We start from the raw sequence: 12,487 nt of genomic DNA, 5'->3' as shown, positions 1-12,487 counted from the left end.
TAGCCAGCCAGCTTCTGGGGTCTGTCTGCCTCAAGCCCTCGGGTCACAGACATACGCCACCGTGTTTTTCCGTGAGTGGTGGGGATCGAAGCTAGAAGGTTCACATCTGTGCACCTAGCACTTTACCCACTGAACCATATCCCAAGCTTCCAGCTTATGATCTCCCTCTGGCCTGGAGCTCCCTGACTCAGCTCGGCTAGCCAGAAACCCCCAGGGATCTGCCTGTCCCCACCTTCGAAATGCTTAGATTACAACTGTTTGCCCTCTGCCCAACCCCCCCCCCCCAAGTCTCTTTCTCACACAGCATCTGAACTCTGTATTTGAGTCTCCATGGCCCTTCCACCTACCCAAACGGCTGCCTGCTGCCTGGCCTGCCGGTCCCAGGGAGCAGGAGACCTTGGGCCCTATTTCTCTTTGTCCTTCACTCCAGCACTTGGTACCACAATGCTAGGAAATAAATAAATACCACGGGATACAGGAAGGATTGGAGCAAGGCGAAGCGCCAGGAGTAATGTGACTAACTAAAGACAGGGATAAGCCGGGAGGCAAGATGGCTCACTGGATCCAGGTGCCTGCTGCCAAGCCTAAAGACCCAAGTTCAATCCCGGGATGGAGATGATAGGGAACCAACGCCTGTAAATTGCCCTCCAACTGTCACATATGCTCCTTGGTATGTGTATCTAGGCATACATACATAAATGGGGATTTATTTTTTAATAACTTAAAGGCAGAAGTCCCTGACCCCGGCAGGTTGGATGGAACTTGAATGAAGGAGGCTCAGGGCCATCTGGGTAGCAGCCATAGGACCCTCAACTAACGCTCAGTCAGGTGACTCTTGTGTGTGGCTCTGACACCTGCAGGAAAGAACCAGCCAATCAAGCTTCCCACCAGGCCACTTCTTCAGCTGTGGAAGGGACAATTTACAGGAGTCATTCTCTCTTTCCACCACGTGGGTCCCAGGAATCAAACTCAAGCTTTGATCAGGAACTTGATCAGCCTTTGAGACGAGTCTCTCTACCGACTTCATCGGCCCTAAGTCTTTACCACCACCACCATCACCACCACCACCATCATCATCATCTGTGTGTGTGTAAATGCTATGTAGAGGTCAAGGGACAACTTCATGGAGTTGGCTCTGTGTGTGGAGGGTGGGTGGGGGAGGAGGGCAGATGTTCCTCAGGTACCCACATAATTCGACACAGGACTTTTCACTTGGCCTGAGCCTTGCGAATGAAACTCCCCGGGCCTCCCAGCAAGCCCAAAGGGCTCCACCCATCTCCACCACCCCAGAGCGCGGATTGCAAGCGTGTGCTGCCACACCCGGGTCTGTTTTCACAGGGCTCTGGGGATTAATCTCTGGTTTTCACACTTGCACCTTACAGACCATAGTGACCAATCTCTCTTGCCCTCAAGAGGGCTTCTAAGTTGTCTGCAGTACAAACACAGGGGATGGGGGCAGGGTTTAGCCCCTTGGCACTGTCCCAGCATAGATAAGCCTTGTCTTCACAGAAAGACAAAAATGCAAGAGATCCCTCACCCTGTCCTCACCCCTCACAGGTACAGGTACAGGTGTGTGTGTGTGTGTGTGTGTGTGTGTGTGTGCTGGATTCAAGACTTTTGGAAAGGGCCTCCTGCAGGGAGGGGCTGGGGGAAATCACACCTGTCACCCAGTTTTGAGCCAAAATAGCGCCAAAAATTATGTGTGCAGGGACCAGAATGGACTTGTCTACTCTAGCGTATGCTTGCACCCTAAAAATGCACCCTCTAGAGAAAATTAACCTCAAACCCTTCTTCTCTGTAAGCTACAGGTCCCCCAAGTCGACTACAGTCACACATGGTCAGATTCCAAGTCTCTCTCTTTCCCCTGCCTCCTTGGGACTCTCAACGTCATAGCCCACCACTGAGGGGAACAGCAAAAATGGAGAAACCAGGTCTAAAGTCAGCCAGCGTGGTAGTGATCCCTCTGGGAAAATCTACAATGCCCTCCAGAGACTCCATCCATCCACCCAGGATCTCCCAAATGACATCCTGATTCCCGCTGATATTCTCCTTCCTTGCTCTCAATCAATGAGCAACAATCTTGGCATCTCCCGCAGTATTTGGGGTGGGGGCGGGGTTGTTCTTGGGGCTGACCACAGACCCACCCCTCTATTCTAAAGGGACCAAAAGATTAGATACTTTAACGAGCCTAGAAAGGAGTCGCTGCTGCCCAAGCCCACCAAGTCTGAGGCTTGTAAGTGACCAATCTAGGCGCATGGCCCCTCTGAGAGCCCGCGCGCGGGGTTCCGATGTGGAAAGGGGGTCTCGTTCCCGCCCCCTCACTTTGGCCAAAGCCAGGGCAGGGGCTGGCTTTCTCCTCACTAGCCCTCCCAGGGACACCTGTACCTCCCAGCCCACAAACCTTCCAAGTAGATCCCCAGCACTGGGCTAGCAGAGGGCTCCGAAGGGATCAGAAGCCCCTTTCTGCAGCGCTGCCCTCCCTCCGCCGCCTCACAGGTTGACTAATTTAGGAAGGGAGCCCGGCCCAGGGCAGCCCTGGCAGCTGGCGCGGCGGGAAACCGGGAGCCCCAGCCCCGCGGGCCAGCCGCCTCCAGATCCTTGGCCGGGTTCTCCCTTTCTCCCAGCGCTCTGCGGAGCCCGGCCAACAGGCAGGAAGAATCAACAATCCAGAAAACTTTCAATGGATCACGCTGCAGCCTAGGGGGGGAGGGGGAGAGATGGGATGCGAGCCGGGTGGGGGCAGGGAGCTCCGAGATAGAGCTTCCAAAGCTCTCACTTACCATCTTGTTCACATCCATGGCCGAAGCGATAGGGTGTCCTCCCCACACCCCGGGAGATACCGGGTACCCCCTCCCAGTGAAGGCTGGTGGCGACTACTGCAGCCCCGGGGGTGCCATGCTGCTTGCTGGCAACAGCGGCCGACGGGGGCCCTGGTGGTGGCCGGCCGCACCGCGGCTGGACGGAGCACGGCGGGGGCGGGGCAGGGAGGGGAGGGAATGGAAGGGGAGAGGAGGGGAGGGGAAGGGCGCCGGCGGGGGAGGCGCGGTCCCTCGGTGGAGCTGGAGAATGTGCGGTTGAGGGGAGGGCCCGGGAAACCCCGAGATCCGCCGCAAGAGGTGAGGACACCCAGCGATAGATTCCGGGACCCTGAGGTCCCTGGGAGCTCAGGGGGGAGGAGGGTGTGATTTGAATAACAAAAGGTCTCTTTCGGCAGCTGTCCAGGCGGATGGGACAGGATCACTGGAGAGCGAGGAGCTGGAGACCGTCAGGAAGTGTGTGTGTGTGTGTGTGTGTGTGTGTGTGTGTGTGTGTGTGCGCGCGCGCGTTTCTGTGGAGGGCTCGGTGGGACTCAGGAAGTGCGCGGGGGAGGTGGCAGAGGGGCGGGAGAGATGCCCCTTCAACCACCAGCATGCACATTCCAACGAGGGCAGGGGTCCACCCCGTGTCCCCTCCCCACACGCCCCCACCCCCCGTGGACAATGAGGTAATTGAGAGGCTGCGGTTGGCCTCCTGAGGCTAATCCCCAGGGGGCCTTCCAATACCGGGCTAGGGGCTCTAAACAGATGGGCGAATGGGAATGATGGTACCAGCTATCCCTCCCCTCCAGCGTTCTAGGGACATGCCCCTGCTCTCAAAAGACCAAAAGCTTGGCCTTTTCTGGAGAAGAGATTGAATGGGCTGGCTTCTAATTTGAGTGTCTATACCCTCTTAGAACCTCTACCTTCACAAACCAGCCCCTCTACCCATAGCTTCCCATTCCTTAGAGAATCCCGTGGCCGGCTCCCGGCTCTGCAAGGCACAGGATTCCTATCGAAGGCTCCTTTGGCGTCAGGTTTCCCAGGAGACAAAAGCCTTGCCATCTTATTCCTCCCAAATCAGAGGCAGTGCGGTTTGGGGTGTAGTTAAGACACCAAGGATCTGAGAGCCCTCTTATCTCTTCAATTATACTGGGCGGAAACAGGCCCAGAGGAGAATGAACTAACCCCTGGGAATAAACCTCAATATGGACAGTACTACCCAAATCCCAAAGCGCTTCCAGAGGTGCCCCACTTTTGGAGCATACTGCTTTAAGAAGCTTTGTATTTTTTATGTGTACGGAGCACCGAGAGGGAAGTAAGACAGGAGGCCAGAGGGCTGTCTTCTTCAATCCCTCTCCAGCATTTCTTTTTTTTTTTAGCATCTGTGCACGTGAAGGTACAGTGTCATCCCACAAGTGTGGTGGTCCGAGGGCAATTTCGAGAGTCAGATCTCTCCTTCCATCAAGCGTCTTGGATAACAGGCTATTCTGGGACTTGAGCTGTAGACTAGGCTGGCCTTGAACTCCCAGAGATCAGCCTGCCTCTGCCTCCCAAGTGCTGGGATTAAAGGCGTGCGCCACCACTGGCTGTCTCTGACTTCTTCTTTAGCTAGTCTGCTAGGACAGTGAGTCCCAGGAATCTGTCTTCCCCAACATAAGGGTCATAGACACTGCCCAGCTTCACATGGGTTCTGGGATTCTGAACTCAAAAGTGTTTTTTTTTTTTTTAACATGGTCAGCTGTTTACTGACCATGTCATCTCCCCGAAACCACCGCCAACCTCTTCAGTGGCTTAACAATGTTATTTTATGTGTGTGTTTTGCCTGCATGCATGTGTACCATGTGCTTGCTTGATGTATGTATGGGTCAGAAGTTGACACAGGATTCCCTCCTTTTATCCTGAACCACAGTGTGTGTTCCAGGAACTAAACCAAGGTCCTCTGCAAGAGCAGCCAGTGCTCTTAGCCTCTGAGCCATCTCCCTAACCCTTGGTTCTCTCTCTCTCTCTCTCTCTCTCTCTCTCTCTCTCTCTCTCTCTCTCTCTCCCTCCCCCCTCCCTCCCTCTCCCTCTCTCCCTCTCTCCCTCTCCCTCTCCCTCATTTTTGTTTTTTGAAGTGCTTGCACTATGTAACCCGAGCTGGCCTGTAGGTCTCTATACAAACCAGGCTGGCCCCAAACCCATAGAGGTCTGCTTACCTCTACCTCCCTAGTGCTGGAACCAAAGGCCTCAGATAGCCCTAACAGACTCTCCCATTTAGAGCCAGGGCTGGCCTCAAGCATACTGTGTAGCCAAGGGTAAACTTGACAAGAATTTCAAAGGAAGAAGGGATAGGCTCCACCCCCTACCCAGATGCAGACCCCCCACCCCCACCCCGCAACGGGTCTCTTTGTACCTAGGGGAAGGAGCCTGCAAGGCAGGCAGGCAGGCAGCACCCACTCGCCTGGAATCAGAGTTCTTATCTATAACGCTGGGGTGGTTTTCCACAAGCCTCCTGGTGGGTGGGGGCGAGCACAAAATCAGAGTAATCTAAAGGAGGAAGTTACACGCTTGGAGCTAGGTGTGGTGGTGGCTCCTGTCCTGAATCCTAGCACTCCAGGCTAGGGTTTCCAGAGCAGCCCGGGCTGCACAGCCAGGAGCTACAATAGCAAGACCCTGCTCAAGGATGGTAACAATGTTTGCGAGCCATTAAGCCTAGAATCCTAGAATCGGTTGACACATCAAGGATTCCTAACAGTTGTTTTTATATTTGAGTGTGGACTTCTGTTGTTGTTTTCATACACGCTGTGTCTCCTGTCTCTTTTTTTTTTTAAGATTTGTTTATTTATTTTATATAAGTACACTGTAGGTATCTTCAGACACACCAGAAAAGAGCATCAGATCTCTTTACAGTTGGTTGTGAGCCACCATGTGGTTGCTGGGATTTGAACTCAGGATCTCCGGAAGAGCAGTCAGTGCTCTTAATCGCTGAGCCATCTCTCCAGCCCCTCCTGTCTCTTTCTTACAAGTGCTGAGTTGGTTTTGTTCTCACTGTGTAACCCTGACTGGTTTGGAACGCACCATGTAGACCAGGCTAGCCTCAAAATCACCTTGATCCCCAAATCAGTGCCTCCAGAGTGCCGAGATTAAAGGCATGTGTTTCCGTGTCCAGCTGTTAACGCCTGTAGTTTAGATAATGCCTTTAATTTTTTATTTATTTTTGGGACAGGCACCACACTGCCCTGGCTGACCTAGAACTTGGCCTGGAACCGCCACCTTGGTTGATAGGATTAAAGGTGTGCACTGCCACACCTATCTGGGGGTGCTCACTCTCCCCTCCCCCGCCCTGGAACTCACTATATATAGCCCAGGTGGGCCTTGAACTCACATCAGTCTCGGTCCCCTGCCAAAGCCTCCAGAGGGCTGGAATGATACACGGTCTGCATCAATACCTTTTTAGGCACTGAGGATTTGAACTTTAAGTCCTCCCCTCCCCCAGCTGAGCACCGAACCCAGGGCCTTGCACTTGCTAGGCAAGCGCTCTACCACTGAGCTAAATCCCCAACCCCTGAACTTTAAGTCTTAAGGATTGAGAAACACACACTCTTAACCCACCTAGTCATTTGCTTAGCCCTTGTCAACACAAAGTTTCAAACCTGGGACAAATGGCTGAGGTGCCTACTTAACATATCAAAGGGCACACTGGCCTCCAGGGTCTCCCTGCACCCTCAGTCACTACCCCCACCATCACCTGGAAACTCTTCTTAGCAGGGGCTGTGCTGCCCTTCCCCCAGCTGCCCTTCCCTTTCTAATCCAGCCCTCTGGGTTTTCTCTCTTTGGGCCTCCTAGTTACTGTACCTGGCTCCCATCGCTACCTTCCCCTCTCCTCCCGTAGCTAAGGGGCATGACCACGCTGGACTCTCCCAATTGATTCCTGTGAAATGTCCCTGCCTCCAGCTGTGCTCTCCCTTTTATCTACAATAAACCTTCTCCACCACACCTAGGAGTCACGTCCTTTCCTGTCTATTTTTTTTTTTCATTCAAAACCTTTGATTGTGACCTAGTAACATAAATTTCCAGTTTCTGAGATCCAAAGCCAAGGGAAGATGAGGAGGCAAGATACTGTTTCTGTTTTTATTACATTTATTTGCACGTGTGTGTGTGTGTGTGTGTGTGTGTGTGTGTGTGTGTGTGTGTGTACTTGCAGGAATCCACCATGAAGATCTGAACTTTGGTCATTGGGTTTGGTGGCAAGCACCCTTACCCACTGAGCCATGCCATTGGTCCCACCAATTCTGTTGTTTTAACTACTGAGCTTGTGGTCAGCTTTGTTAACAGCAGTTACTGTAAATGCTCGCACTGCTCACAGGCCAGCAAGTGAAGCTTGCCTAAACCACCCTCAGGTTGTGCTGTTTTCTATAATGTCAACTCACCCTGAAGCTGTGACAAAAGAGGACGAGTTAGCCAGGGACAAGAATGTGATTTGCTCCATTTACCTGGGCAGGGCCTGTGCCTTGGAAAACGGCCTCTGGGGGCTGGTGAGCTGGCTCAGCTCATAAAGACACTTGCTCACAAGCCTAAAGATCTAAGTTCGACCCCTGGGACACACATGGTACAAGGCGTCAACTGATTCCTGGAAGCTGTCGTCTGATCTCCACACAAGGACTGTGGCACATCTGGGACATGTGTGGGCCCCACTGATAAGTGAATAAACATATAAATAAGTCAGTAAATAAATATAATACAAATTGTGAAACAAGAACATCCTCTCAGTCGATCTACATGTTTGCCTGTAATCTCCTCCTCTCTCATTCTTCCTACAGTGACTTGATTATAATTTCCCCTTGGCCTACCTCAAATAAAAAGCAGATCTTAGATTGGTTTATTTTGTACCAAGACCTTTAATGCTTTGGTCTCCTCTCCCGCCCTTGTATCATTCTACCTTCTCCTAGCCTCCCAAACCTCCCACTTTACCAGAATTCTCATCTGTAGCAATTTAAGTGAGATCCTGTCTCAAAGTTAAAAAAAAAAAAAAGGCTGGGGGCGTGGCTCAGCAGTAGAGACCCTGCCTAGAATCCCCCAGTGAGGGGCTGGGGGTGTGGCTCAGTGGTAGAGCCCCTGCCTAGAATCCCCCAGTGAGGGGCTGGGGGCGTGGCTCAGTGACAGTGCTTTCCTAGCAGTTGTGAAACCCTCAGTACCACACATAAAATAAAGTTTTGGTCTAGAGAGATAGTTCAGTGTTTATGAGCACTGACTGCTCTTCCAGAGGTCCTGAGTTCAAATCCCAGCAACCACATGGTGGCTCACAACCATCTGTAATGAGATCTGATGTCCTCTTCTGGTGTGACTGAAGACAGCTACAGTGTACTCATAAATAATAAATAAATAAATCTTTTCTTTTTTAACATTAAAAAGAAAGAAAGAAAGATTTACTGAAATAGGGGAGAAGGATGCCATTCTTTGACCAGCCTACAGACCGTTGGATGTGTCCTGGTGGGAGGCTGACACCTACTGGTGACCAGAATGGTGCAGCTTAGCCCTACACATTCCACACCCATGGCCTTGGGTGCCAAGCCAAGGCAGAGCCTTGTTAGAGAGTATCATGCCGTAGAGCTGATAAATTTCAGTAATTCCTTTTTTTTTTCTTTTTTTTTTAAAGATTTATTTATTTATTATATATAAGTACACTGTAGCTGTCTTCAGACACACCAGAAGAGGGCATCAGATCTCTTTACAGATGGTTGTGAGCCACCATGTGGTTGCTGGGAATTGAACTCATGACCTCTGGAAGAGCAGTCGGGTGCTCTTAACCGCTGAGCCATCTCTCCAGCCCCAGTAATTCCTAGTTAAATGATTACTTATTAGTAATCGAACAATGCTTGTCAAAGGGCTTGTATGTAGCCTTCGTTTTCATGTTATTATTTTTAAAACTAAGGCTCTCTACCGGGCTGTGGTGCTTACAAAATACCTTTTGGTCTAGTGTCTCTCTCAATCAATCCCTATGAGCATCAGGTAGGCTGGGGCGGAAGGCAGCTTTCTGACTACATGGATACTTGCTGCCAGCGTTGCAAGGAACAGTGACCATGGGACCTGGGGATAAGCAGGGATAAGCCAGGGGTCCCCGGATTTGTTTTTTTTTTTTTTTTTTTTTTTTGTATTTTTTTCAACTGTTTATTTGTGGTTCTGAGCCTCCCTGTGGGTGCTAAGAATCAAACCCAGGTCCTCTAGAATAGCAGGCAGTACTCTGAAACACGGAGTCACCATCTCTCCAGTCCCTGACCTACCTCCAGCACCCCACACCCACATCAAGTTCCTTCAACTTTGTGTACTATGCTTTGAATAGATGGGAACAGGTTGTGACTCCGTGGGTAGCGTGCTCGCCTCGCACGCATGAAGCTCTGAGTTCCATTCTGGTGTCACATAAATCCAGCCTGGTAGGACGAACCTGCAATCCCAGCCCTCAGGAGGCAGAGGCAGGGGATTAGGAATTCAAGATCATCTTGGGCTATGGAGTGAGTTTAAGTCCAGCCTGGGCTACAAGAGATACTTTTTCAAAACATCCAACATGGGGTTGGAGAGATAGCCCATCAGGCAAATGCTCTTACCTGGGAAGGCTTGGCAAACTGAATTTGAACCCTGGGGCCATGTGTATGTAAAAAGGAGAGAACAGACTCTGTGATGTTGTCCTCTGACCTTCACATGTGTACACAGCATTTATGTACGCACAAAAGAGTAAGTTAAATAAATAGAAAAATCAGGAAAAAGGGAAGAGATGGTGATATATAAAGGAAGGGGTTAGAGAAGAGCAGCAAGGGCCAGAGAGACGGCTCAGTGGTTAAGAGCACTGACTGCTCTTCCAGAGGTCCTGAGTTCAAATCCCAGCAACCACATGGTGGCTCACAACCATGTAATGGGATCTGATGCCCCCTTCTGGTGTGTCTGAGGACAGCCACAGTGTGCTCATGTAAATAAAAACTAATAAAAAATTTTTTTTAAAGACCAACCATCTTTTTAAAAAAAGAGAAGCAGAGAGACAGCTCAGCGGTTAAAGGCTTTCACTGCTGCTCTGTCAGAGGACTGGAGTTTGGAGGACGGAGCATCTACAACAGCTGAGTCACAAATACCACTGACTCCAGCTCTGAGGGATTTGTGCCCGCTTCGGGCCTCTGTGAACGCCTGCACGCTCTACACACACATGTGTGGCACAGACACACACAAATAAAATAAAACGGTAAGTCTTTGTGCTGTTTGCTTGTTGAGACAAGCTCTCTCTGTGTAGCCCTGGACGTCCTGCTTCAAACTCAGAGATAAGCTGTCTCTCCTTCCCGTACAGGCGCGTGCCAGCACACTGGGCTATAAAAGAAATCTTTTAAGAAAAGAGCTGGGCTTGGTGGTGTATGGATCTCTGTGAGATTGAGGCCAGCCTGGTCTACAGAGTGAGTTCTAGGACAGCCAGAGCTACACAGGGAGACCCTGTCTTAAAAAAAGAAAGAAAATGAAAGAAAAAAAAAAAAGAAAGAATAAGAGAATGAACCCTATGGATTGGTTAAGCATCTCTCTGGGTGTGTCTATGAGGTGCCTCTAGGGACAGATCCTGAGGGCTCTGACCTAATTAGTGGATTCATTATTTAATACATTCATAATATTCCATTTTGGAGGTGGCCAAAGCTACAGTGGGGCCCAGCTGGAGGAAGTCACTGGGTGGGACTTACTTCTCTTTGAAACAGCATCTCATGTTGCTTAGACTACTCTCAAAATTGGCATGTACTTGAGGCTAACCTTTAACCTCTACCTCCCAAGGGCTGGGGTGACAGGCCCCTCCCTCCATGCCAGTTTGTGTGGTGCCAAGGACAGAACTCAGAGTTTTGGGCATCCCAGGCAAATATTCCACTGATTTGCATCCCGTTTTCTTTCTCTTTTTCCTTTTTCTTTCTTTCTGGTTTGTTTGTTTGTTTGTTTGTTTGTTGAAACAGGGTTTCTCTGTGTGGCCCTGGCTGTCCTGAAACTAGCTCTGTAGACCAGGCTGGCCTCACAGAGATCTGCCAGCCCGAGTGCCGGGATTAAAGGCATGTACTACCACCACCTGGCCCTATTTTCTCCCTCCCCCGCCCCGGCCCTTGAAATATTACTGCCCACATTCAGGGTGGGTCTTTCCTCCCTAGTTAAATATTTCTGCAAACACCTTGACATTTCTATTCATTCATTCATTCATTCATTCATTCACTTAGAAACAGGGTCTCACTATGTAGCCCTTCAAACTCAGAGATCAGCTTGCCTCTACCTCCCATGTGCTGGGGAATTAGAGGCATGCGCTACCACACCTGGCAGACTTTACTCCGTGTGTGTGTGTGTGTGTGTGTGTGTGTGTGTGTGTGTGCGCGCGCGCGCACACGGAGGGGAATGTATGTGTCTGAGTGCAGTGCATGTCAGAGAGAGAAAGGGAGAGGGGAGAAAGACTATGTGGAGGTCAAAGGATGACCTGAAGCAGGTACTTTTCTCCTTCTACAATGTATATCCCGGGGTGGGGGGGGTCAATTTCAGGTTGTCAGTCTTGGTGTCTAACACCTTTACCAGCCCAGCCATCCTGCTAGCTGGCCCAAGACCTCAGATTCTAAATCTCATCAAGTAGACCATTAAGGTTAATCACCACATATGGCAGCAAGAGGCTGGAGCTAAGCAACTCTGGGGACAGCTGGTCCCTGGATTTCTTGGACTCATACTCAGAATGAAAGATTTAGCATTCGGAATGCCCATCCATGGCTCTTCCCAATCTTGTCACCCTCTGTGGTCCTGAAAAAACTGACACTAGTCAGTAGTTCTGACCGGAGTCCTGAGCCGACCCCACAGCAGGTGCTGGGCCTCAGGTCCCTGGTGACCTGCCACAAGCAATCATCTGACAGAAGGACAGCCCCATATGTGTTATGTTTGCCTGATGGACCAAACAGGAGAAGAGACTGCAAACTCCACAATCTCCCTCAAGGGCATCTGCATGGCGGCACCCAAGTACTGGCAAGGGCGGCTCAATAGAGGCCTAGTTCCAAGGCTGAGGGTGTGGCTCAATTGATAAAGCGCTTGCCCAGCAAGCATGAGGTTCCGGGTTCCATGCCGGGCACCACATAAACAGGGCATCATAGCAAATGCCCATAAGCAGAGCATTCAAGATTTGGAGGCAGGAGGATGAAGAAGTCAAAGTCATCTCTTAGCTAGTGTGAGGGAGAGACCAGCCTGGTCTATATGAGACCCAGTGTCCAAAAACAGGTAGAAAGAGATGGCTCAGTCAGTCAAGTTCTTGCTGCATAAATATGAGGACGTGTTCAATCCTTGGTACCCAGTGAGAAGGCCCAGCATGGCATCCCAAGCTTGACATTCAGGGGGTACAGGAGGGTGCAGGGGGATACAGGAGGTTCCTGGGGCTCAGTTGACTGCCAGCCCCGCCTACTCAGGAAGCTCTGAGTTCAGTGAGAGACTTTGCTTCAAAAAGCAAGGTGAAGGGCAGGAGACCATTCAGTGGGTGAAGTCATTTGCTGCCAAGCCTGATGGCCTGAATTTGATCCCCAAGTCCCACATGGTGAAGGGACAGAACCCACTCACAAAATCACTGGAGCATGGGAGTGTGCACATGTATACACACATATATACCCACAGACAGACAGACAGACAGACAGACAGACACACACACACACACACACACACACACACACACACACACACAC

General features: G+C 50.7%; 1 protein-coding gene across 6 annotated transcripts in view; it reads right to left on the bottom strand.

Moving 5' to 3' along the window:
- Hip1 (huntingtin interacting protein 1) overlaps positions 1–12,487 on the bottom strand; it is a 134,500-nt gene that overhangs the window by 74,561 nt on the left and 47,452 nt on the right. The window contains exon 1 of one of the 6 annotated variants that reach the window (XM_063271034.1): positions 2,781–3,279. The exons of 4 other annotated variants lie outside the window; for them this stretch is intronic. In XM_063271034.1, the coding sequence (XP_063127104.1) occupies positions 2,781–2,798 (18 nt within the window). In that variant the 5' untranslated portion in view covers positions 2,799–3,279. Of the gene's footprint in view, positions 1–2,780; positions 3,280–12,487 lie in introns of those variants that run through there. One more of the 6 variants, XM_006249100.5, reaches the window with a different exon arrangement.

This window comes from Rattus norvegicus, chromosome 12 (genome assembly GCF_036323735.1).
Source record: "Rattus norvegicus strain BN/NHsdMcwi chromosome 12, GRCr8, whole genome shotgun sequence".
NCBI lineage: Eukaryota > Metazoa > Chordata > Mammalia > Rodentia > Muridae > Rattus > Rattus norvegicus.
This window is presented reverse-complemented; position numbering and strand designations above follow the sequence as displayed.